The sequence below is a fragment of the Neomonachus schauinslandi genome, chromosome 1, assembly GCF_002201575.2.
Source record: "Neomonachus schauinslandi chromosome 1, ASM220157v2, whole genome shotgun sequence".
Lineage (NCBI taxonomy): Eukaryota > Metazoa > Chordata > Mammalia > Carnivora > Phocidae > Neomonachus > Neomonachus schauinslandi.
The window spans coordinates 106135402-106162127 of record NC_058403.1 but is presented as its reverse complement, the minus strand read 5'-3'; the positions used below and the strand labels follow the sequence as shown (position 1 = coordinate 106162127).

The following is a 26726-nucleotide window of genomic DNA, read 5'->3' as shown; positions in this document are numbered from 1 at the left end:
TGAAGATTTAAAGCTGTAAGAGTTCAGTCTCTGCAAGGGATACCACACCAGCCAGGTCTTCTGCACAAGAGCCATCTGCCAGTGGGCATCTAAGACTCCAGAAAACAAGATGTCTCTGGAATTCTGTATCATGGACCAATACTTCAGAGAAAGGCCCCATCCTGCACCCATCATCTGTGTAGCCGCCAGAGAAAGGAGTGATTAAGTGCTGGCTCTAAGGACTAACCACAGAGCACTGTGCCTCACCCAAATACTCATTTTTAAAAATTAATGAGATTTCACATTTTAAAAAATCGGTATTTTTAGCTTGTCATGAAAAAATGGGAAGATCTGGTAATTTCTTAAGTTCTTACGTGCCAAAAACCTGTTCTAGCTGAGAGGCAGCTTTGTACTTTTGTGCTTCAGATGGGGCATATATTTCCAAATCAGCATAGTCTTCACCCGACTCTTGCCTTCACCTACTCCCTGCAGGCATTCCAGTTCACGACCCAGGCTTTAGCTGAAAGGGGGAACAGCAGAAGGAAGACATGCTTCAGAAATGAATGATTCAGATTTCAGCTCTACAAGTGGCCAATTTCTTAGGTAAACTTTCAGAATTTTATCTACTTCATATTTGAAATACCAGGATATAAAGAATTTCACTGTCATCAGAAAACATAAACATGAGTTTTAAAAAAAAGAACATAAACATGAGTTTTAAAACACAAAGATGATCTTGTTTGAAGGAAGACAATAAAAGAAAGCCTGTATTTAAATTTTATTTCATTTTATAATTTCCAGAAGCCAAACAAAACAAATATGTTCATTATGCTAAAAGGAAATAAATATCTATTTTTCAAGTTTTGAGGTGAAGTACATGCTAACTAGAAACCTAATGTCTTCTCTTGGAAGGGGAAAAAAACAGAAATGTCATTTCCTTTTCTAAACCTTCATGAGATGAAAGGAAATCCATAACACTTGCTTTACTTACAGTAACTTTTTATCCAAAAGCCCGAGAGTCCTGTATAGTAGTGATCTTAGATCAAAAAAGTGTATTTTATTGTTAGTTTCTCTGCCTCTCCATGCTTTGATTTTTTTCAAGTGGCAGCTGTCTTGAATTTGCTCTTGCATATATTTCTTAACTTAATGCTAAGTGAAATCAGATGAGCAAATAAAATCAAGTCACTGTAAAAAGATCTCAAAGTCTGCACAAGTCCTTAAACCTAGTTGTAGACCCTACTTTGATTTCCTAAAGTCTAACACAAAGCAAAGAATCTTACTGTACTATACATTTTTATTTTCTTTTATTTACTCTGGGGTTCATACAGATCTAAATATACATAATTCCAATGGTAATTGGAATGAAAGCCACTATTTATAAACCTTTTCTTGACAATATACTTAAAATAGATTTTTTAAGTCTTACTGACTACAATGTTGTCTGTTTTACCATATAAAATTCTTTTAAATATGAATTTCAATTATGTGAACAGAAGGAGTAAACGCTCCATTTGTTCACACAGTTGTCACTATTCTCTATTTTGCATTAGTTTTGTGTCTATCACCTAAGCTACCTTGCTGTCCCCAAAAGCATGTGAGTTTCTGACCTTTGAATTATCAATGAATGGACTAATGTAATGTTCGCTACAAGTAAACTAGAGCTGGATCCAGAAAGAGCAAAAACTGTTCTATAACCTTTACTTACTTTTTTTTTTAAGAAGGCTCCATGCCCAACGTGAGGCTTGAACTCACGACCCTAAGATTGAAAGTCACATGCTCTACCGTCTGAGCCAGCCAGGTGTCCCTATAATCTTTACTTTAATAAGAAATTCATGGATCTCAAGAGAAAGACTGTGTCAGGTTGTTACTGATACACGCCCATGCTGAGATGATGTTTTAGGAGAAGTTAGAGAGATGGCTTGGAAGCAGAGTTCCCCAGCATGAGCGGGTATGTGTCAGAATCATCTAGAGAACCTGTTAAAACACCATGGCTGGACCCCACCCCCAAAGTTTCTGATCGAATAACCCTAGAGTCCAAGTATGTGCATTTCTAACGGGTTTCCAGGTGATGCTATTTGTCCAGCGACCAAATTTTGAGAACTACTGGACTAAGAAATACCCAGAGATTTGAAATAGTTTTAAGAGGAAGGAAGCTTCTCTATCAAATTTATTTTTCAAGCTACACACACACCTATACCCACATGGACTTTATTTTCTTTACTAAATGGTTAAAATTCCTTCAGATAGAACTTAGTGGGATCAATAACAATAGCAGTGAATTACTGGAAAGCAATAAATAAGATCTGGAAGGATGTAGGAAGACGGGTTGGAAAGCTAGTTTGAGGGGGTGGGCTTTATAAATACAGAGTGCATTGACTTGAGAGAAACCAATCTCTATCTCGACGACACCAAAAAACAATGTGGTTTTGGATGCTCATTTGCAAAGATGACTCATACCACACAGGTCTTTGGCCTGGTTGTTAAAAAAACATCTTTATCAATTTGCTAGAAAAGAAGCCAAATCTCTGTTATGATCTTTTATCAAACACTGGATGGGCCAGACATTTAAAAAAAAGTGCAACACATCAAGTAGTCTTGTCAGAAATCAGTCTAATTAACTGCAACATGATTGATGATTACTGAGCCTTTAACTTCTCATTGTTCAAGTCCTTCTACAGATAGTCACCAACGCATGCACCATTGATCTCAAGGGCAGAGGAATTCCAACAGTCTTTCCAGGGCAGAATATTGAGTTAGACTTCTCGTCACTATTTTCTTTCTTTTTAAAGATTTTATTTATTTATTTGAGAGAGAGACTGAGAGAGAGAGAGCATGAGAGGGGGGAGGGTCGGGAGGGTCAGAGGGAGAAGCAGACTCCCTGCCGAGCAGGGAGCCCGATGCGGGACTCGATCCAGGGACTCCAGGATCATGACCTGAGCCGAAGGCAGTCGCTCAACCAACTGAGCCACCCAGGCGCCCTCGTCACTATTTTCTTAGGCTAAGATGAGTAATCAGAAGGGCACAATGCTTTCACTACCTGGGATAGGGCCTTCTCCTAAAAAAAGAAATTCCTGTTGATAACTGTTAGGCAAAATGATTCCAGGCAATGAATTTCAAATGCTTCTGGGTAGCTCAATTTCTTAATGTGACATCAAAGAGAAGTCAGATATGATTTGAAAATGTAACACTGCGCTCTGCCCTACACTTGACCCTGGTCTGCTTTCTTCGAGATAATGCGTCACAAAGCCTTGCTCTCTGCTTGGACTCTAGTTGGCTTCTCTTACCTGACATGCTGACACACCACACCACTTTCCTTCTCAAAAGTTTTCCTTGTCACCATCTGTAGATAAGTTACTAAGAATAATGAGCTGTTGTTGCTGCTATTGTCTTTAAACCTCTGGATTCCTGGGTGGGAGTCATCACTAAAATGTCATTGATTTATTTTTTCTCTTTTCTCTAAATTGAATTTATGTAGATGTGGATTTTTAAAAAAGCCTTCTAAAGGATTACTTTATTAAGTTTTTAAATTTTAATTCCAGTATAATTAGCAGAGTTATGTTAGTTTCAGTTATACAGTATAGTGATTCAGTACTTCCATACATCACCTGGTGCTCATCACAAGTGCCCTCCTTAATTCCATTCACCTGTTTAACCCATCCCCCCCCCCCACCCATCTCCCCTCTGGTAACCATCTGTTTGTTCTCTAGAGTTAAGAGTCTGGTTAAGAGTCTGTTTCTTGGTTTATCTCTTTTTTTCTTTGTTCATTTGTTTTGTTTCTTAAATTCCACATATGAGTGAAATCATATGGTATTTGTCTTTCTCTGACTGACTTATTTTGCTTAGCTACATACTCTCTAGCTCCACCCATGTCGTTGCAAATGGCAAGATTTCATGCTTTTTTATGACTGAATAATATTCCGTTTTCCTCTTCTTCATCCATTCATCTATCAAAGGACACAGGCTACTTCCATATCTTGGCTATTGTAAATAATGCTGCAGTAAACACACAAGTGCATGTATCCCTTTGAATTAGTGTTTTGGTATTCTTTGGGTAAATGCCCAGTAGTGTGATTGCTGGATCATCTGTTAGTTTTATTTTTAATTTTTTGAGGAAACTCCATACTGTTTTCCAGAGTGGCTACACCAGTTTCTTTCCTCATTGTTTCAGAGTCCATCTCTTTCACCTCTTTCATTTATTCCTCGGTATTTTATTATTTTTTTGGTGCATAAAGGATTATTTTTGTGGGTGTTCTGCATCATATGTAAGTCCCAGAACTGTGAAGCGAAGTCTCTAAACTTGAAAAATTGTAAAGCATCACATTCTAGAGACATGCACCAGACAACCAGACAATCAGACTTTCAGAGCTCCCACATGATCTTCACTGTATATCACCTTCAGTGTATACCACTATCCAGGTTGGTAGGAAAATGAATACATCAACTTCAGCCTTAGTGAAGAAGAAGGGGGAGATGGGGAGACTCTTGAGCATCTCACAACAAGCACAGCTGTTCAGTGCTTTAACTACATGAAGATAGAGGCTAATGGGATATAAAAATATAAGCAATATAGATACATGTCACACCATAAATAAGACCAAGTCATTTACTGTAGTAGGTCAATGCTCTCTCCCTTTCTATCAATCTTAAATACACACACTGTGAGTTGGCATCTGTTACCAGCAGAAAGACTATACAACAGCCCTGGGTCAAGTTCTGCTTGAGCTGGTGACCAGCTGTGAGACTTTGAGCAAATTTGCCTTCATAAAGCTCATTTCACACATCTGGATACACCTACCTTTCATGAGAATTAAGTGAAAAAATGTATAAGAAAGCACTTTTACAACCATAATGTGTAAACTATTTTGTAAACACATTGAAATGATTTGAGATTAATACCCGCTAAATTGCTGATAGCGGTTCCCTCTGAGGAAGTGAGCAGCACTGAAGGTAGGAGAAGGGAATCTGAGCTTTTTACTTTCTTCTGTATTGTTTGAGGTTTTCAGGGAGAAGAGGTCATTTATCACAGATGTCTCTTTTAATGATAGTCTTCTTCATGTGTTACTGTTATTAGAACTATGCAAGCATCTAAAAACCCTTGACATCTAGGAATTACAGGTTTAGTTGCAAGCACCCGTGTGATTATTGCTACAGCATGTATAACATGAAAACTCCCAACTCACTCTCTCCATCTGCAGATATAGAGAAAGCTTTAAAGTTCCCTGTCCCTTTGCTTCTTGGTGGAGGCTCACATTGAGCCAAAATTTAAAGTCTAGAAGGAGGCAGTTACATAAATTTAGGTGTTGGGAAAGGGGGTGGAGCATGCTAGGGCCAAGAGTAGTTCTTTTCCAGAACAGAATGTGCAAAGTTGGCTTAGAGCTAGAAATGAAAGTAGGCAGCTCAGATATATCTGGTTAAGGACCTTAAGTTCTATGGTACAAAGATCCCTTTATGTCAAGGGACTGACAACAGAAACCTAAGAACCTGACCTAATAGAAAACTGACCTAATAGAAAACTGAAGGAGATGACAGAGGTCAGGCCATGGGACTTAAATGTGAAGACCAAAAGGCATGAAAATAAAATGTTGCCTAGAAGAAACAAATGTAGCTGTCAAGTCTTTAAATACAGGTTGGAGATTTCCTTCCTCTGAAATTTGGTGCATCTTATAGTATAGTTCAAAAAGAATCCTGTAATTTGGTGATCATAAAGTATAGTTGAAAATAATTTGTAATTTGAAATCAGAAGATAGAGGTTCAAGTATTGGCTGTAGTGGTCACTAGCTATATAATCATGAATGAGTCTCAACATCTCTGTACTCCAGTTTGCTTATCTTCAGCATGGAGTTGATGATAATTTCTACTTCACAGAGCTGTGGAGTGGAATAAATAAGAATGTATGTAAGCTGTAATGAGGAAAAGTGTGATATTAATAATGACAAAAAAATCTCTTATGTTACTGAGCATGTAGTAAGTGCTAGACACTGTGCTAAGAGCTTCACACTCTTGATATATCTCATGAGGCTGTTTGGTTAAAGGTAACATTCAGGCATTCATTCATTTCTTCATTTATTTGCTTGATATACATCCATTGGACATCCTCCTGTCCTGTCTAGTGAATCCTACACTGTGACACATCCTACGTTGAAAGTTCATTACACTTTTCATGGCGAACATTTTGTAATCAATATAAATGTTGAATCGCTATGTTGCACACCTGAACCTAATATGATATTATATGACAACTATACATCAATTTTAAAAAGAGAGCTTACCTCTTAGTGGGGGATACAAAGGGGAAAAGGCCTCAATTAGGAAGAACAAAGAACCCTATTTGCGTGCGTGTGTGTGTGTGTGTGTGTGTTTGTGTGTTTGAAGGTATGGGTAGTCAGATAAACTCTTACCGAGATGGTAATGTCTAAAAACACTGAATGCTAAAGTAGTGCTCTTTAAACAGTTGACCAATCCACTAGTTTTAAAATCTTTTTGGTGTGTTGAGACCAGTATTTTGTTTTAAATTATCACTGAGCCTACTTATTTGTGGCAGAAGACTCTGAGAATCCAGATATGTTGCTTGAGGGGCAGTGAAATCCAAACGGCTCTCAGCATGGTTTGGCATCCTGACGTGGCAGATAAATTAGAGTCTGTTTGCATAACCTGAGGAGACCCCTGGGTGAACTCCTCTTTGTTGAAGAAGAAGCCAGGCTTGAGGAACTTGGCACAGTGATTGTGAGTTCAGGAAGGCAGGTGCCACTGGAGTCTATCTGGCCCTGCCTTAGATCAGTGCCTGGGTCCTAGTGAGCGAGAGGATAGGCTGAAAATAAAAACTAAAAGAACTAGTTAATTAAGCTCTGGGGCGTGTTGTGACGTAGGCATCCCTGCTCTTAGAACTCCACAAACAGCACCTTGCCCACAGACCAGCACATACAGATCCAGTGAGGGCTGCCATGGGAGAGATTGGTCATGTGGGGAGCCCATAGTGCCTGCAAGAGACTGCTGGTCCTGCAGAGGAGAGGTGGTGACTAGAGCAGCAGACATATGCATAAGCCCAGGTGAGACCCTCCTCGTGTCCTCACCGGGAGGGCGCAAGAGCCAAGGAAGTTGGAATTACTGATGGCAAGGTGATCTCATTACTCCGCGCAGGCTCCTGAGACCAGAAAGAAAGTGCTGATTACATACAGCAGGAGAATAGGAAGCGAGGGAGAAAGAATATCAAATAAAAAGACAAGAGCAGAAAGCAAAGGGAAAAACAAAATCGGATGAATCTGACCAGATGCTTGAGGAGGTGATCGTACTCTGATTCCAAAGCAATCTCTCCACCTATTGTCAACAAGATCCAAAGCAAGTTTCTAGCTTTAGCAAGATAAATAAAGACTATGCCCAATGTCTATAACATCTTGATGAGATCGCCGTGTGTACTAGACGAAGGGATTGCATTTTCTAAATCTGAACGCATCCTATCTTGAGTAGACCTTCACATGACAGAGATGGGAGAAAACAAATAAGGCACCAGTTGAGAGGCCTTGAGTGCATCAATATGCAAACCACTTAAAAGTCTGTTTCCATTTACTCTCCGCTTCTGGACCAGTTTTACAGAGCAGGTAACCTATAACTCAAAACAATTTCTCCACGACCCTGTTTCATTCAGCATCAAGATTCTAATCAATATCCTATTTCCTTTAACATTCATGGGCATAAGCTCTAAAAATAACTGTTATCAGATATATATTTGTGTCATTTGGAATTGTGAATTTATAAGGGCATGTATGCCCAGCCCAAGGAAATTACTGAAAACGGCCTTAAATCTCAGATAATGGCCAGACTCTAAAGCCCTGGAATATTTCTATCCTTCTCAAAAAAGCCATCACTCTGTACCCACTTATGATTCATTCAGATGATTTATAAGAAATTGCATACCCATCTCACTTTGCAAAACAAGAAATCGCTTTCAAAGAAGAATGGAACAAAGGTAAAACATTCAGCTATCTCATTCTCTGGGACATTACCAACTCAAAATATTATTCTTCTGCTTTTGGTGTTCTTTTCTTTCCTCTAAAGGAATCTTAGGCTAATGTATATTTATGTTTTAAGTGGACCTACTCTGCTTGTCCAAAAAAGAAGAGAAAAGAAAGAAAAAGGGGAAGGGGGTGTCTGAGAAACTGCAATTGGCAAAAATGAAGGATAGTAAATAAAACAAATAAGAAATAAATATAATAAATAGTAAAACTAGGAAATAATTTCCTCAGGAAAAAGGAGAGATTAAGGTTTATTTTATTACAAGATCGATAGATGGATATTACTTCAAAATGTTATATCTGTGCACAGGGATCTCTCCTCCAGGATTTATCCTTGGAATATTCTCAGCTCTACCAGGCTTCGTAGAGGAGTTTCCTCAGACATTTTAAAACTCTATGGAGGGCGCCTGGGTGGCTCAGTTGGTTAAGCGACTGCCTTCGGCTCAGGTCATGATCCTGGAGTCCCGGGATTGAGTCCCGCATCGGGCTCCTTGCTCAGCAAGGAGTCTGCTTCTCCCTCTGACCCTCCCCCCTCTCATGCTCTCTCTCTCTATCTCATTCTCTCTCTCAAATAAATAAATAAAATCTTAAAAAAAAAAAAAAACTCTATGGAATTTATCACTTTTCCCAGGCACAGAGGGTAGTAAACAGCTTTCTTTAAAGGTTTTTATATTTTATGTCCTAATAGGTATTAGGAAAGCAGTATTTCTCAGCTTTGACATCAGTATAGGTCTTGGGGCCGAGGGGAGGCATAGAGTGTGGGTGCAGTGATTGATGTAAGGCTGAGCATTCATGCCATCAACAGTATTAAGGAACACTTAACTCATTATGCTCTTCTTCTCAAATAATTATATCTGTACCATGATACACTGTAAACTGAAGACTTTGGAAATTTAAAAACATTTAAGATTCCATACCTTGTAAAATTTATATGCAATCACCTACTTGAACCTATTATAGATCACTAGTAACTTTTTTGAGAATTCTAATCCAGCTCAAATTGCTTCAATAACATCTTTAAAGTTCAAACTTAGAACATCAACACTGTGTATTCATGAATATTGTAGGGGGAAATAATTACCCATTTGATGCATATTTATTAGTTGTCCATTTTGAACTATAGTCTATAAGTCAGAAAGATAAGAAATGGATTTACCCATAAAGGACTTAAATTTAATACAGAAAATAAAATTCACATATATGAAAATATTAGTGGAAAAATAATATGTCTCATAATTCAAGTAATTAAAAAATATAATGTAAAATTATATGATAAAGTGCTAATTTTTTGCTGCAGCAATAAACAGAAAACTTACCAATATAAGCTATCATAGATCAATGGCTATAGGTTATCAGGGAGTAATGCCTACATACACACGTATGTTATAGGTGTGTTTTCCAAACTTCCATGATAATACAAATCACCTGGAGAATTGATTTTTTTAATAGGCCTTCTCCAGACCTACCGAAATGAGCTCTTAGAGAAGAAGCTTAAAGAAACAAGACAGAGGATCATAGGGGAAGGGAGGGCAAAATGCAAGACAAAACGAGAGAGGGAGACAAACCATAAGAGACTCAATCTCAGGAAACAAACTGAGGGTTGCTGGAGTGGTGGGGGGTGGGAGGGATGGGGTGGCTGGGTGATGGACACTGGGGAGGGTATGTGCTATGGTGAGCACTGTGAATTGTGTAAGACTGATGAATTACAGACCCATACCCCTGAAATAAATAATACATTATGTGTTAATAAAAAAAAAAGAATCTGTATTTTTAACAAATGACTCCAACTACTCAGATCAGGTTGCTTTAGAAAACACTGCAGTCCTCACAACAATCCCATGAGAATATTATTATCCCTCTCTATAGTTGAGAAAACTAAGGTTAGAGAGATTAATTAACTATTCAAAGGACTCCCAAGTTAGAATAAAACAATCTGACTTCCAAAACTTTTGTTCTCTTTACTGCACTAAACTTTCTTTGTTCTCTGAGAAAATGATCAGGTTGGATGTGGAAACACGGAAATAAAATACTTATAATTATAGAAAAATTCATTTAAATTGCTGCTTAAAAACATTACCTTCTGTGTTAAAGTGCTGGAGAAAAGAATATGGAACCCTTGAAAATAAGAAAGCTCATACTGATCTAGCCCCTCCATTTTACACAAAGGCAGCATGCCTAGCTCGGTACCTGGCTTTTTTCACTTAACACCCTGACCTGGAGATGACATCACATCAGTATATAGAGAGCCCCTTCATTCCTTTTCACAGCGGCCCAAGTAGCACATTACGTAGGGGGAACTCAGTTTATCCAGTCAGTCTCCTATTAATGGGCACTTGGCTTGTTTCCAGGCTTTTGCTATAATACATTATGCCTTAATGAATAGGCCTGTGAATGTGCCATTTTGCACTTTTACCAGTGTTTATCTGTGGAAATGGCAATATTCTGAGAAGAGGGATAGCTGGGTCAGAAGTTAAATACATATTTAATTCTGATAGATACTGACTGTCAAACACCCCTAAAGATGCTGCACCATTTTTAATTTCTAAAGACGGTATATGAGCATGCTTTATTCCCCACAGCCTTATCAACATATATATTATCAAACATCTTTCTTTTTTCCCAGCTGAGAGGTGAGCAATTGTTCTCCAGTGCAGCTTTAGTTACAGTTCTTTTATTATGAGCAAGAGGTGGAGGGCAAGTTTATATTTACATCTTGTTTTCTGTGAACTCTCTCTTCTCTAACTAGTTTTTTTCTATAGTTTTTTTTGGGGGGGGCAGATAGCCTAAAAAAATTTTAATGTAATTTAATTTACCAAACTTCTCCCTATTGGTTATGCATTTTTAGTCATAGTTTGGAACTTTTTCCTACCCCCATGTTTCTTACAGTTTTTATTTGTAGATGGAATCTTTAAAAGTTCTGGAAGAGATTCTTATGCACACCAAAATACCAGTTTACAAATCCAAGTTTATAAAGTGATGTCAAACATTGCAGTTATTTACATGAGAAACATTTAATCATCTGTCATGTTGGTGCTTTTCTTAATTCTTCTAAATGATGTCACTCTGAAGTCTCCTTGTCTGCATGATAAAACGTTCTGTTAATAAAACAGAAAAGATTATTTCTGGAGTAATGTAGGGTCTTTCTGAATAAACATATTCAATTATTGAAAACTTTACCTTTCTAAGAGAAGACAACATAAACCATTATGATACAGCCCACAATCCAGCCAATCAAGAGAAGAATAGGGACCAGAAGGCGGGATGATGCAGACTCTGCTTAAAAATAAAAGAAAGCAGATTAGGTAGGTCATTTTGGCATCGTATCTTCTGAATCAAGAGAATAAAAGGAATCTGATAATATCAAGAGAAAAAAATACACTCTCACGTCATTCCGAGACATGATTATTATCTTCTGTTCTACAAAGGGTACATGGGAATCAGCTGGCTATTTGAAACAGAAGACCTGTGTTCAAACCATAGGTCCTCCTTTTACAGTTATGTGACCTTGAGCCATTCTGAGCTTGGACTTCCCTATTTGTAGAGATAATGAAACTTGTGATCTTACCTCCCTGAGTTGTGGTGAGGATCACATATTATTGTGTTTGTGTGTGCTTAGTGTATACAAAACACATTCCTGCATTTGTTCAACAACACAGACAGCAGCTGTCTACACAGAAACAATTGAAAATGACTCTTGAGGCCATTCCTCCTAAACTAAATAATCATAACATAGGGAAAGGTGTTGAAAATTGTTCTTAGTCTTGATAGCTGACTTTAATCATCAGTATCATAGGAAAAGAAAAGCATATACCTTATATGATCATTCTCAACTAGAGAAAAGAGATTCTTTTTTGTTAACATGCTCAATAGAGCAACTAACCCTGATCCCAACACACATAGAAGACATGAGGACAACGACCCCTCCTGTGTCTTCTATTTGTACCCTTACCTGAAAAAGAGCAATTTATAAAATTATCATTTTTTTTAATATTCATTGCACACACACACATCACACAAAAAGAGTAAAGAAGAGCACAGATAGACATCATATAGAATTAATGTCTCCATGTTAAGGACTCAGGTATATTCTTAACTGAAAAGCACAATTAGGTTGTATGCCATCAGCTAACCAAGAGAATGCATATTCTTAGCAATTGTGTGCCTATTACAACTTCCATCGCTTTAAAATGTAAAGTTTTTGGGCGCCTGGGTGGCTCAGATGGTTAAGCGTCTGCCTTCAGCTCAGGTCATGATCTCAGGGTCCTGGGATCGAGTCCCGCATCGGGCTCCCTGCTCCTTGGGAGCCTGCTTCTCCCTCTGCCTTTCTCTCTTGCTCTGTCTCTCATGAATAAATTTAAAAAAAAAATCAAAAAATAAAATAAAATAAAATGTGAAGTGTTACTTTTTTTTTTAAAGATTTTATTTATTTATTTGAGACAGAGAGAATGAGAGACAGAGAGCATGAGAGGGAGGAGGGTCAGAGGGAGAAGCAGACTCCCTGCCGAGCAGGGAGCCCGATGCGGGACTCGATCCCGGGACTCCAGGATCATGACCTGAGCCGAAGGCAGTCGCTTAACCAACTGAGCCACCCAGGCGCCCAAAATGTGAAGTTTTTTTTTAAGTGCTATTAAAACAAAACCATCAGGAAAAGAGACACCTCTAAAATTAGGAGGCACTCTTATAAAAGCAAACTTTGGGCAGTTAAAATGAATTTTAATAGTTTAAATCTATGCTTCCAAAATGGTGGAATCTCTCTTAACTCTTGTAAATTCAACGGGTTTTCCTTGCTTCTCCATCTCGCTGTGACCTTGAACAAAGCATTAACCACTAAATGGAAAAATCTTTCTCTACCTGCCATGTGGTATTGCTCTAAGGATAAAATGAACATTATGATATGCCCTTTACTCGCATTTGGATGAAAGACTTTTTATGGATTAAGGTGTCATTATAATGGAAGTATGTAGCCGTAATTTTTTGAACTGTTCATATATATGATTTAGTATTTTTCCCAATTTCAAAGAACTTAAAAATTAATACCAACATTTTAATGGAGCATTTATAAATGTCTTATACATGCATATTTTAATACAATTCTAAAATTTACATATAATAAAGCCCTAAAAGTATATATCTCATTATTTATTACTCTTTGTAACACAATACAAATGACTGTGCATTTTTTTCTTTTTTTCTTTTTTTTTTTTAGAGAGAGAGAGAGCGGGGAGGGAGCAGAGGGAGAAGGAGAGAAAGAATCCTAAGCAGGGTCCAAGCCCAGTGCTGAGTGGATATAGGGCTCAAGTAGAGGCTCCACAGGGGGCTCCACCTGGGGCTCCACCCGGGGTTCAATCTCACCACCCTGAGATCATGACCTGAGCGGACACCAAGAGTCTGACGCTTAACCAACTGAGCCACCCAGGTGCCCCAATAGACCGTGCATTTTAACACTCAAAGTATACCTGCATTTGTGTTCTTTTAACACGAATATTTTAAGTTTTATCATAATCTGTAGCATCATTTTGAAATAGGAATATATGGGGCCCCTGAGTGGTTCAATTGGTTAAGTGTCCAAATCTTGGTGTCCGCTCAGGTCAGGATCTCAGGGTTGTGAGATTGAGCCCCACTTTGGGCTCCACACCCAGCGTGGAGTCTGCTTGAGAGTCTTTCCCCTCCCTCTCCTGGCCCCTCTATTCCTTCCCCTGCTTTCTTTCTCTCTCTCTCTCTCCCTCAAATAAATAAATAAAATCTTAAAAAAGAAACAGGAACATATAAGAACACAACATACTTTGCATAGGTCACTTACATTACAGTGCAAACAAACACAAAGGCTCTTTTTAAATATGAAGAGTTATTTCAAAATGCTTCTCTCTGTTCAATCCTGAGCATGCCCAGATGGTTATACCTGGAAGTATCCTTAAGGGCAACCGTGTTCTGAAACAAAACTGTATGTGTTCAGAACCTGGACCCTCATTTAAAATGAGGATAGTGCCCAGTAGAGGCGTCATAGAATGTCCACTTTCTAGAATGTGATCACAGGCAAGTGACTATACTTGACTATGCTTCAGTTTCCTTATCTGTAAAATGGAAATGATGATAATACTGTATATCTCCTGGGATTATTGTCTAAATTAAAAGCAACAGTTCCTGGAGGTATTTAAAAAGTGTTTCTTGGATACACTATATATTCAGCTCCTTTTGTCATATTAGACTCAATCATTTTTCTTAAATATAATACACATTTTAAAAGAAGAAAAAAAGAAATTTAGATATGAAGCATATTAGCAATGACTAACCCCTTTTTATTTATTTCATTTTAGAGGCAGAAAACAAGTCCAGAGAGGTAGAGGGACTTTCCCTAACTCACATGGCTATTTAGTAGCAGACCTGACAAAGAAATCAGATGTCCTTCATTCTGGTCCAGCATACCACAATACCTCCAGTGTAGAATAACCCTGGAGGATAATGGACTTCTAACTCATATTTTGAAAAAAACATGAACAAATTAAGCTTTTTTGTTTGGTCCTTTTAAAAGCATATATAACATATAGACATGGTCCATAAATTGTATATCCGATGCATTTTTTTTAGCCATGCTAACTTATATGGTTAATGCCCCATTAGCAGTGAGACCACGTTCTTCAGAATAACTGAGAAATATGAAATACTGAGGAATGTAAAATAAACCAGGGAGCTTGGACCTTTATTTTGCCAAGAGGGTCTGATGCCTTAAATCTTACCTTTTTCAGCCATTCTTCCTGTTGCTGGGTGGGTTGGTCAGGGCCACGCTCACCTCTTTGTTGGTGTCATCCAGTGTCTCTTTGAACTTTAAATAGATATCTGAAGAGTGTGGCAGCTGCCCCTCTCCTGACTGCCAGTTGTCTGCAGAGTGATGTAAGATGTTGGAGAACAGCGCTCCTCTGGCTCTTCTTTATCCTCTTATTACGGAAGAAACTAGGGGCTACGTGCGCTAAACAATTCAATAAGCTGAGCTATCCTGAACCAGAGATGGGTAGATTTTTAGTTCAGCCAATGCCTGCAGACGACATGGAGAAAATGTTTAAGGAATGGGGTGTACAGAAGAAAAAATGGCATTGCAATTAGACAAGTTCTATCAAAGAGGGAGGGTGATCTATTGGGGGAAAAACACTCTGGAGTTGGAGAGACCTGGCTTCAAATTCCAACTCTATTTCTGTAATGAAGGCCAAGTTGCTTAACCTGGGCATTAGCCTCTTTAATTTTAAAATGAGGATAGTGCCCAGTAGAGGCGTCATAAAGATGAAATGAAAAAGCTGCGTGAAATACAGATGTTTATACATTATAGGATGCAAAAGATAAAATAAATTAAGTGGTGCCCCTTGTTCTGACCCATTCCAAAAACAGAACATTTTAATACAAATGTACTAGAAACTAAAACAATAAAAGGCTGGGGTATTGCCTAAAGTTTTCAGAGAGCAGTCATAAGCTTGTTTTTATTAGTAATGTATGAAAATAGGACATTCCATTTTTCAAAGTCCAACCTAATTTATATAACATGACCTAGACTGTGCTCTAGATTCTCACTGAAATAACTTTAATTTTTGGGTCTGGATGGAAAAGTTTTGCAAAATGACCCTGTGACCAACTGCCCAAAAAGTCCACCGCGAGATGAAGGGTGCCCTCCTCTAAAAGACAAGACTTGCCTGATCAAATCCATCTCCACAGAGCTCCAAGAGGGATGTTTCCCGGCAAATGGCCATATCTCATCCACTGATCAGAATCCACTAATGGTTCTCCATCTCCTAGAAAATAAAAATCTGAACTCCTCATTAAGATACCTAAAACACCTCATCTTCCTACTTTCCCATTTGCAGTGATGCCTCAGCCACATATCCCTTGTGGTATATGAATTCAGGATGCTACTACCCACATAGGCAAGGAGAACATTTGATTTTCTACCTCAAGTCATATACCTATAAATTAGACTGTGCAGCCAATAATCTGGTAAGTTTATTGTATGATTACACACTATGTTCATGTTATGTCATTTACTTTTTAAAAATATTTATTTGAGCGAGCGAGAGAGAGAGTGTGTGCATGTGCGCACAAGCAGGGGGAGCGTCAGGCAGGGCGAGCGTCAGGCAGAGGGAGAGGAAGCCAGGACCCTGGGATTATGACCTGAACCGAAGGCAGACACAACCGACTGGGCCACCCAGGTGCCCCTATTATGTCATTTAAACCAAGTTGCCATCTCTCTCTTTTTCTATATACAATTTAATATTTTTTTAAAAATGTCTGGCTCTACCAGATAAGAAGAGAGACTATGTTCTATGTAACAAAATCTCTGCTGAAGTCCCGTATTGTTTTCCAATACTAAATAATTATACATTTAAAAAAGGTTAATTGGGGCAATATAAACAGAGTGGAGAAAAATGGTGATTGATTGATCTCACTTAAACACTGAATTTTTTAACTAAATAGATTCAAATGAATACCCTATCTTAAGATACACACACAAAAAAGATATTAAGAAGAAGTAGTGAGTTACCATCCAAAGAACAAATATATATCTATACTAGTGTAAAACGATTTGTCTAGAGTGGCTGAAAATAGAATGTATGAAAATGTTTCTACATTACAATTATCTTAAGCTTTCTTTTTTGATATAAAATTGACTATTATTAACATTATTGTTACCAATTTGAATTTTGAGGAGGAATTACTTTATAACTCATTTATTTTCTTTGTTTTCTATAGAAAGTGAGAGAGAGAAAGGGAAAAAAAGAAGAAAAACTAATTCAATGAACATGAATTGCCCAGATCTCAGGAAAGGGTCCAATCTAGAATCTCATCTCTTTGGTATCCCTTTAGTAAACTAAATATATATATATATAATACTTATTCAGGAAAAATGTTTTATTCATTAATAGACTGAATTCACTTTGAACTCACAAATGCAAGGGCCTATATTTGAACATTTTCTAATCTTCCTCTTAGGGCATACCATTTAGGAACATTTTATACTTCTACTTTGCATACTTTCTTCAAGAGTTAGTTCTCAAATCCCTTATTACCAAAGTGACATTAGATTCTTCTAGGATACTTAAGCTAAAAGAGTCAAATATTTGGCTCTTTATTCAAGATCGATCAGAATTCTTCATTTTTCTCATGTTTTTTTAACTGTTACTGTTTGAAATTATAGTAGATAAATCTGCACATGATAGATTAAATGGACAAATTCCTCTTAAGACATAAACTTACCCAAACTGACTCAAAAAGAAATAGAAAATTTGAATAGACTTATCATAAGCGAAAGCAGTTGAAGTCATAATCAAAAAATGTTTCAGGGGCACCTGGGTGGCTCAGTCAGTTAAGCATCTGCCTTCAGCTCAGGTCATGATCCTGGAGTCCTGGGATCGAGCCCTGCATTGGGTTCCCTGCTCTGCGGGGAGGCTGCTTCTCCCTCTCCCTCTCCCTCTGCCTGCTGCTCCCCCTGCTTGTGCTCACACTCTCTCTCCATCAAATAAATAAATAAAATCTTTAAAAAAAAAAGTTTCACGGGCGCCTGAGTGGCTCAGTTGGTTAAGCGACTGCCTTCGGCTCAGGTCATGATCCTGGAGTCCCTGGATCGAGTCCCGCATTGGGCTCCCTGCTCGGCAGGGAGTCTGCTTCTCCCTCTCCCACTCCCCCTGCTTGTGTTCCCTCTCTCGCTGTGTCTTTCTCTGTCAAATAAATAAATAAAATCTTTAAAAAAAAAAAAGTTTCACAAAGGAAAGCTTTGGAACAGGAAGCCTCACTGGTGAATTCTACCAAACATTTAGAGTTAACACCAGTACTTCAAATACTCTTTCCAAAAATAGAAGAGGAGGGAAGACTTCCCAACTCATTCTATGAGGCCAGTATTACCTCAAAACCAAAACCAAAGATACCAAAAAAAAAAAAAAGACCAATCTTTCTAATGAATATAGGTGCAAAAATTCTCAACAATAAACTAACAAACCAAATCCAGCAACATACAAAAAGAATTATATACCATGGCCAAGTGGGATTTAACCCAGGAATGAAAAGTCAGCACAACATTCAAATGCCAATTAATGTAACACACCATACTGATAAAATTTTAAAAAACCAAAAACCACATGACCATCTCAGTAGATGCAGAAAAAGCGTTTGACAGAATCCAACACTGATTCAAGACAAAACACTCAACAAATTGGGAATAAAAGGGAACTTCCTCAACCTCATAAAGGGAATCTACAGAAAACTCACAGCTAGCATCATATTTAGTGGCAAAAGAGTAGATGCTTCCCCTCTAACATCATGAACAAAACAAGAATGTTTACTCCTACACGTTGACTCAATATTGTACTGGAGGTTGTAGCTAGGAGAATCAGGCAAGAAGATAACATAAAAGTCATCCATATTAGAAAAGAAGAATTAAGCTATCTTTATTTGCAATGTGACATGATCTCATATATATAAAAAAATCCTAAAGAACCCCCACCGCACACACACACAAAAAAACCCTACTAGAACAAATAATCTAATTTAGCCATGTTGCAAGATACAAGATCAACATGCAAAAATCAGTTGTATTTCTACACAGTAGCAATGAACATTTTTAAAAATAAATTAAGAAAAAATGACATTTACAATAGCATCAAAAAGAAGAAAATACTTAGGAATAAATTTAATCAAAGATGTACAAGCCTTGTAACTAAAGACTAACAAAACATTGCTGAAGGAAATTAAAGATGGTCTAAATAAATGGAAAGACATTCTGTGTTCACAAATTGAAACACTTAATATTGTTAAAGAGGGCAATACTACTCAAAACAATCTACATATTCAGTGTATTCCTATCAAAATACTAATGGCCTTTGCAGAAATGGAAAATCTAATCTTAAAATTCATATGGACTTGTAAGGGACCCTGAAAAATCAGAACAATCTTGAAGAGGAAATACAAGGGATTTACACTTACTGATTTCAAAACATACTACAAACTACAATAATTAAGAATGTGTGGTAAAAGCATAAGGACAGACATACGATGAAAGGGATAGAATTGGGCATCCAGAAATAAATCCATACACTTACAGTCAATTGATTTTCAACAGGGGTGCCAAAGAATAGTCTTTTCAACAAATGGTGCTGGGACAACTGGTTTTCCACATGCAAAAGAATGAAAGTGAACCCCTACCTCACACCATATACAAAAATTAAGTCAAAATGAATCAAAGACTAAATGTAAGAGCTAAAACTATAAATCAAAAGAAATCATAGGGGTAAATCAGGCAACCGTTTCATAGATATAACACATAAAATACAAGCATTCAAAAAAATAGATGAAGTGGCCTTCTTCAAAATTTAAAACTTTTGTACATCAAAGAATACCATCAAGAAAGGAAAAAGATAATCTATGGAACGGGAAAAAATATTTGCAAATCATATATCTGACAACGGTTTAGTATCCAGAACATATTTTAACAAAACCTCTTACAACTCAACAATCAAAAGACAAATAACCCAATTTAAAGATGGGCAAAGGATTTGAATAGATTTTTATCCAAAGGAGATGTACAAGTGGCCAACAAGCACATGAAAATATACTCAAATCATTAGTCATTAGGGAAATGCAAATCAAAACCACAATGAGATACCACTTCACCCCGAATAAGATGACTAAAATAAAAAAAGATAGACAATAATAAGTGTTAACAAAGAAGTGGAGAAATTAGAACCCTCATACAGTGCTGGTAGGAATGTAAAATTGTTCAGCCACTTTGAAAAATAGTTTTGTAATTCCTCAAAATGTTAAATATAGAACTACCTTATGACCCAGCAATTCCATTCTTAGGTATATACCCAAGAGAATTGAAAACAGGTGTTAAAACAAAAACTGTATACAAATGTTCATAGCAGCCTTATTCATAAGAGTCAAAAAGTAGAAACAAACCAAATGCCCATCAACAGATGAAAAGATCAGTGGAATGTGGTATAGCCACACAAAGTAAAATTATTCAACCATTTAAAAAATGTTGTGGTACATCCTACATGGTTGAACCTTGAAAATATCATGTTATGTAAAAGAAGTCATATTGTATGATTCTATTTATATGAAATGTCCACAACAGGCAAAACCATAGAGATGAAAGTAGATTAGTGGTTGCTCGGGGCTGGGGGTGGGGGTTGGGGGGGTGAGGGGAATGAGGATTGACTGCTAAAGGGTATGGAGTCTCTTGTCCTAATTCTAGGACTAAGGCTGACTAAGGTTAATAATTAGTAGTACTGTTCGCACAATTTTGTGACTATGTTCAAACCACTGAATCATACACTTTTAAAAGAGTGAATTTTATGGTATGTGAATTATACCTCGGTTTTTTCAAAGTTCAAATTAGTTCTTGAAACAAGAAAGTTTTAGAAAAGAACCCAAGCCCCAAAACAAAAAAGGGGAAAGAAGTGAAACAGAATTGGGAGAGATGCCTGGCAAAATAGTAACAAAATTGAAAATTTTCATTTTTAAAAGAAGTGTTTACTGAGCCCCTACTATGTGCTAGACATCATTCTAGGCACTTGGGATACATCAGTGAACAAAGATCCCTGCCCTACCAGAGTTACATTCAGAAAGGTGGTAAGTGCTATGAAAAAAGAAAAAGTAAGGCTGACTAAGGTTAATAAATAGGTCGATCCTAAGGCTGGCTTTTCCTGGCAGGACTGAAGGACTGCAAGAAATTAGAGTGTCTTCAGCACATGGAGCAAGGGGGACAGCAGTAAGGGAAGAGTTCAGACAGGTAGTAAAGGAGGTTTATCGGCTATCGTTAGATAGTTGTTTTTTTCCTCTGAGTGAAATAGGGAGCCAATGGAAGGTTTTGAAGAGAGCAATAACATGATCTGACTTATATTTCTGAGGTATCATTCTGGCTGCTGTGATCGGGAGTAAGGGTAGAAGCAGAGAGACTTGTTAAGGGCTATTATAATGATACAGACAAGAAATGTTGGAGACTCAGATCAAGGTGGTGGTTAATTACTCACCAAGAAAGGGGACTATCAATGAGGGCAGAGAGTAGTGTGGTGCATTTACAATGGGTCTGACTAATATGGTTTTGATAGGTTGGGTGGCATGTTCCCATATTATGAACTTTTGTTGACCAGGTGGCTGTGTGGAGAAATTTGTGTGTTCAAAGTCCAATGAAAAGGTTCAGCAAATTGCAATAGAATGTATTAAGCAAGATTTATCCAATCCGAGGTACCCAAAATATGAAATGTAATTGAGATTAATGAATAAGAGGCAACAAAGGATTACAGACTAGCTGATCTTCTTCCCTGGGACTCCTTGTGTGTCGTAGAAAAGGCACTATGAGAATGGAGGAGGGACTTGGGATCCTGTTTGAACACCAGCTCTGGCATTCGCTGTGTGAACTTCAAGTTACATGTACTATGAGTTTATTTCTTCATTTGGAAAATGAGAGAAATATCATGCAAGGTTGTTGCAGAATTAGAGATAAATGGATATTATGTGCTCAGCACCAGCCTAACACATAGTAGGTTCCCAGTACATGGTATTTGTTATCTTTAAACCATGATAAGCAGAGATGAAGAGAAGTGAGAAGCAACATGTACCAAGAACTAGATGTCCCCTGTATATGGACCCACATGTAGCCATAGTCATTCCTGAGGGTTGTCTTAGAGGAGCCGTATCTCTTACTCCTCAGGCCGCAGCATCAGGGGGGTTGAAAGGAGATCATTTTTCAACTTCCTTTCATTCCACAGTGCACTTCTGATTTAGCTTCTGTCTGCATTTTTCCATTAAAACAACTGGTTCCCAAGATCTAATATCATGTGACTTTCATGTTGCTAAAGTCAACAGAAATTTTTCAGTCCTGCTCTTACTTGCTGATGACCTCTTGGTGTCACTTGACTCCAACTGGTGACTTTATCCTTCTTGAAATTCTTTCTTCTCTTGGCTTCCGTGGCATCACACTCTTCTGACTTTTCCCATTTTTAAAAAAAAAAAATTTTTTTTTGAAGTAGGCTCCATGCACGGCCTGGAGCTTGAACTCCCCACCCTGAGATCAAGACCTCAGCTAAGATCAAGAGTGGGTGGCTTAACCCACGGAGCCATCCAGGCACCCCTGACTTTTCCCATTTTTAACTGTTTATTCTTAGTCTTGTGGGTTTATCCTCATCTTCCTAAACATTAAATATGTGTTCCTTGATAAATCTATCAGAACAGAGCTTTCATGATATGAGAAGATGATGTGGAGAGAGCAAGCAAGTGAAATCACTAAGTCGTGTGCATTTCCAGAGCCCTGAGAGTTCCTTCCAGGGCCAGCTTCTTGGCGGGCAACCTGTACAGTCATTTAGGACTCCATGCTAAGAAGGCCCCCGTGCTTGGTTTAATGCTCTGATGTCAGTGTCTTGAAATTCTTAACAATGTCATCTTTGAATTTGGGTTTCATCAGAGTCGACAGGACAACGGAGCATGCGCACGAGCAGAGGCGAGACCCAGGAGACAGTATGTGTGCGCTGTAGTTGTCCCGGCTCCTGGCGCTGCAACAGCATCCACATAGCAGCGGACCCTGCGGGCAGGCAGCAGCCTGGGACAGTCCAGAGCCTCGGGGAGCGGGGAGCCCGGCCAGGCTGTGACCTGGGCAGAATGGAGGTTGTGACGGCAGCAGGCATGCATCGAAAAGTAAAGTGACTTTTCTAACTTCAGAGTCAGCCTCTTGACTCCCAACCTCTCACCTCCCTGCTGCTTTCCTGGTCTCCATGACCTCATCCTGGTGACCTGACATGTTCAGTGATTTTATATGACTCGTGACATGGTGTGTTCAGTGGTCATATGTGAAAGCCCCTTATTAACCTACTTTAAAGTGTAAAAGAAGTTAAGGAAAAAGGTTGATGGAAGGATATCCAAATAATGAGCATTTATGAATCCAATTTTTACCCCAAGACATATTCCCTAAACTTCAAGCCATTGCCACCAGTACCCCGACCTTGCAAAGCAGTCTATGGAATATGCTTTCAGCCTGAATCTTTCTATTTCTTGAATGTTTTAATCTAGATAAAGACAGAGGTAAAAATAAAGTGCCATGTCAGGGTCATTCTTAGTATAGTACTCCTGTTCTTGGAGTCGGTCCTCAGCAGACTCCACTAACACAGAAACAAAAGGTTCTATTACTTCGGATTGATGTTACTGGCCAAGTTGGATGGTTTCAGCATCCAGAGAATCTTCATGTTTCAGAGATGTATTGGCTGTAAGAGGGAATTATCTGCACAGATCTGATGGAGTCCAACATTCTTAAAAAAAAAAAAAAACTAATTGTTGAGTCATAACAAGGGGTTGAATACACAGATGGTGCAGTCATAGTGATAGAGATTTGAATCTCTGCTCTGCGAATATTTGTGGGACCTGGGGCAGGTGACTGTCAGAAAAATTCTCCAGACTTGGAAGTAAGGCAGACAGGTGGGGACAGATCCTTTCAGTATCATATAGGGACAAAGGTCATTCAGGGGTTGTTAAGCCCTGTGCTTTGTTCATTTCATTTTTACTATTGGTTAAAGCTCCCATCCTTAGGGAATTTACTTGCCAACTTGTAAATTTTTGTCCAGTAGAGATGCAAATGATTTCTGTCCAAAGGAGCAGATAACCCCATATCTCAACGGCCTGCTGAACATTAACCAGTTTTATATCTAGCTGAGCAATCTCATCCCAGCATTTGTTAAGTTACCGATAAACACACTCTTAATGCTCTTTGAAATGATCAAAACATCTTTTCCCCTCCTTAGTGAATAAATCAATAAAATATTTGATACAGGTCCTTTTTATATTTGTCTGAGGGTCCTGATTTTATCTTTTTGAAAATTATGCTTTAAGCCAACTTTATTCTCTTGGCCTCAGTTTCTTTATCCATAAAACAGAGATAATAAGACCTACTGTATAGGGTTATCATGAGAATTAAGTAGCAAGGTACATAAGGCACTCAGCACAGACTGGAGCTTTGAATGTGAGTTTGTGAAGAGAGTATAAAGCAGCCACAATTAGGGAAGTGGTCCAGCTCATCCCTGGTCAGTTCTGCTCCTTTCCCAAACACCCGTATTTTACATTCCTGCCTGAAATGATTTTCTGCTTCTATAATCACATTCTTGAAAATCTTATTTGCTGACCCTTTGCTAATTATATACTTCATACCTCATGGAAATGATGTCCAGTGGGAACTATGTGTGAGAGCTGGGTGACCTTCATCACTGAAAACTTTCCAGTGCTTGTTTCCAGCAGCGCTCTGGCAGGTGTGGGGTTTTAAAAGCCCAGATATTGTCAGTGAAGTCTGTTTAAACCAAAAGACAAAGAAGGTTTTTCTCAGAAACTATGCATTGGCATTTCCATATTTCAAATGGTAATTTTCCAAGGCAAAAAAGGGTGACATCAAAGATGGTATTTTCATTGAAGGATATGCTAAGGAGGGGCGCCTGGGTGGCTCAGTTAAGTGTCTGCCTTCGGCTCAGGTCATGATCTCTGGGTCCTGGGCTCAAGCCCCACATCAAGCTCCCAGCTCAGCAGGGAGTCTGCTTCTCCCTCTCCCTCTCCCTCTGCCGCTCCCCCTGCTCATGCTCTCGCACTCTCTCTTGCTCTCTGTCTCTCCCTCTCTCTCTATCTGTCTCAAATGAATAAATAAAACTTTTTTTTTAATAAAAGAATATGCTGAGGAAACATATTCAGTTGTAAACATATTCTGTAAACTGTTTCTTTAACACTTTCCCCTCCCTGAGGACTCTCAAAACTGTGGAATCCAATTTCTGATATTTCCCTTTTACCACCAAAATGTATGCACCCTCTCCCACCCCCACACCCCAAATAAATGGAGCCCCAAATGTACGGATCAGAGTCAAAAGGCATCTTTAAGGTCAAAGAAGCCTGGCTGGTTCTCTCCACGTGGTGGCAAAGTTACTCCTGTTGGGGACTGGACTGTATACAAAACAACAGAATAATGCTCCTCTCCCAACACCCAACCCACACCACCTGTGAGAACTGTAAATAGAGGACTGAGTAGCACAAAACCACAAGAGGCAAATAATTGCACTTTATGAACTACTCCGAACTCCTGAATAAACTGTTATCCTAAGGCTTTTAGCTATAAAACAGCAACTTAACACAAAACTCAAAGGAGTAAATAGTCACCATGCTTGAAGGACAGAGCCGCCCTTGGCCTGCGCATTCACTCTGGTACAGTGACTGTATTTTCCTCCTAGCTCTCTGAATGTGTGCTGTCCCTGAGGACCTGTTCTCCCGTTGGGAAGTGCGGCCAACTTCCACACAGCCTCCCAAGGCAGAACACCAGGGGACACAACAGAATCTGTGAGAGTCACCCCAGCAGTAATTCTGTTTCCTAGACCCAGCCCTTCTCACCAACCAGCATCCGGTTCCTAAAACTACTTAATAAGAGACAAAATCTTTCATCCTACAATTAAAGTTATAACCAAAAGATCTGCAATTCCATCTTTATTGTATTCTAAATCTCTATACATTTAAACCTATTTTCTAACACTTTATTATGACACTTTCAGGCATATGGCAATTGCTTGAGATAGTTTTACATAATTATAAAATTTCCCATATATGCAACCCTCTGTCATCAAGCCATCTGATTTTCTCATTTTTTTTTCAAAATAAATTGCAGACAGCAGCACACTTCCCTCCAAATACTTGGACAAGAGTCCGATACATCTTCATAGATTTTTATTTCAAAATAAGCTTACTATACAATGAAATGCACAAATCTTAACTCTACATTCACTAGATTTTGACAAATGCATACACTTTTGTAAACCAAACTCTTATCAAGAGAGAGAACTGAATCTATTTCTTGACCTACTAGCTTTTATCAATGATCTGTGTATTCACATACGAGTAAAAATCTGTTTTAAATATCCTAGCTTTAAAATATGTTTTGAAATCTGCATGTCTTGTCTCCCTTCGTTGCTCCTATTTTCAGAACTATTTATACTATTCTGGCAGATTTAATTTTTCTCTTGAATTTTCAAATCACTTTACTGAGTTTCCCCCAAAAAAGAAAAAAAAAGAAAATGAAAGCAAAAACTCCTGTTGTTATTTTTAATTGACTTGCATTAAGTTTAAGATTAATTTGGGGATATGTGAAACTTTGTAATATTCCATCTACCCTTCCAAGAACACGAGATGCTTTTCTATTTAGTCAAGCCTTCTTCCATGTATTAGAATTCTTTTCATAAAATTCTAGCGCATTTCTTAAGTTTATTTATGGGTTGTTATCGTAAATGTGTTTTTCCCATTATACTTTTTTATATGAATTTTGTATACAAACAACTTACCAAATTTGCCTGTGGTCAATAGGAATTTTCAGTAGATTTTCTTAGGTTTTGATATATAAATCATATTCTACAAACAATAATTTGCCTCCTCTTTCCCATCTCATTTCTTATTTTGTATAATTATGATTTTCTCCTTTTCACTAGTTTTTCAAAGAACCAGCTCTTCATTTTTCAGGTTCATGGCTTCCCTGTTTTATATTCATTAATTTTCACTTTTAATTTATGAGTTATTTCCTTCAACTTTTCTTAGGTTTATCTCCTTGGCTTTTGTCTAAGTTTTAAAACGTGATGCTTAATTCATTTATTCTTGTTCATCTATAAAAATATTTAAGGTTGGATATTTTTCCTCTGAGCACAGTTTTAGCTGTATCCCATGAGTTCTGACACGTCATGTTTTAATTAAGAATATTTTTAT

At 38.0% G+C, this 26726-nt stretch overlaps 1 protein-coding gene and 1 non-coding gene across 2 annotated transcripts; both read right to left on the bottom strand.

Annotated features, from left to right (window-relative positions):
- Positions 1-1706: 1706 nt before the first annotated feature.
- Positions 1707-1779, bottom strand: TRNAE-UUC. The gene has a single exon. It is a non-coding gene; the product is annotated as a tRNA-Glu (tRNA).
- A 9390-nt stretch (positions 1780-11169) lies between these two features.
- STRIT1 (small transmembrane regulator of ion transport 1) lies at positions 11170-14735 on the bottom strand. Its single transcript, XM_021702624.1, has 2 exons — positions 14723-14735; positions 11170-11264 (listed from the first exon to the last, which is right to left on the bottom strand). Exons 1-2 carry the CDS (start codon positions 14733-14735, stop codon positions 11170-11172), a joined length of 108 nt encoding a protein of 35 aa, XP_021558299.1.
- Between the last annotated feature and the right edge of the window lie 11991 nt (positions 14736-26726).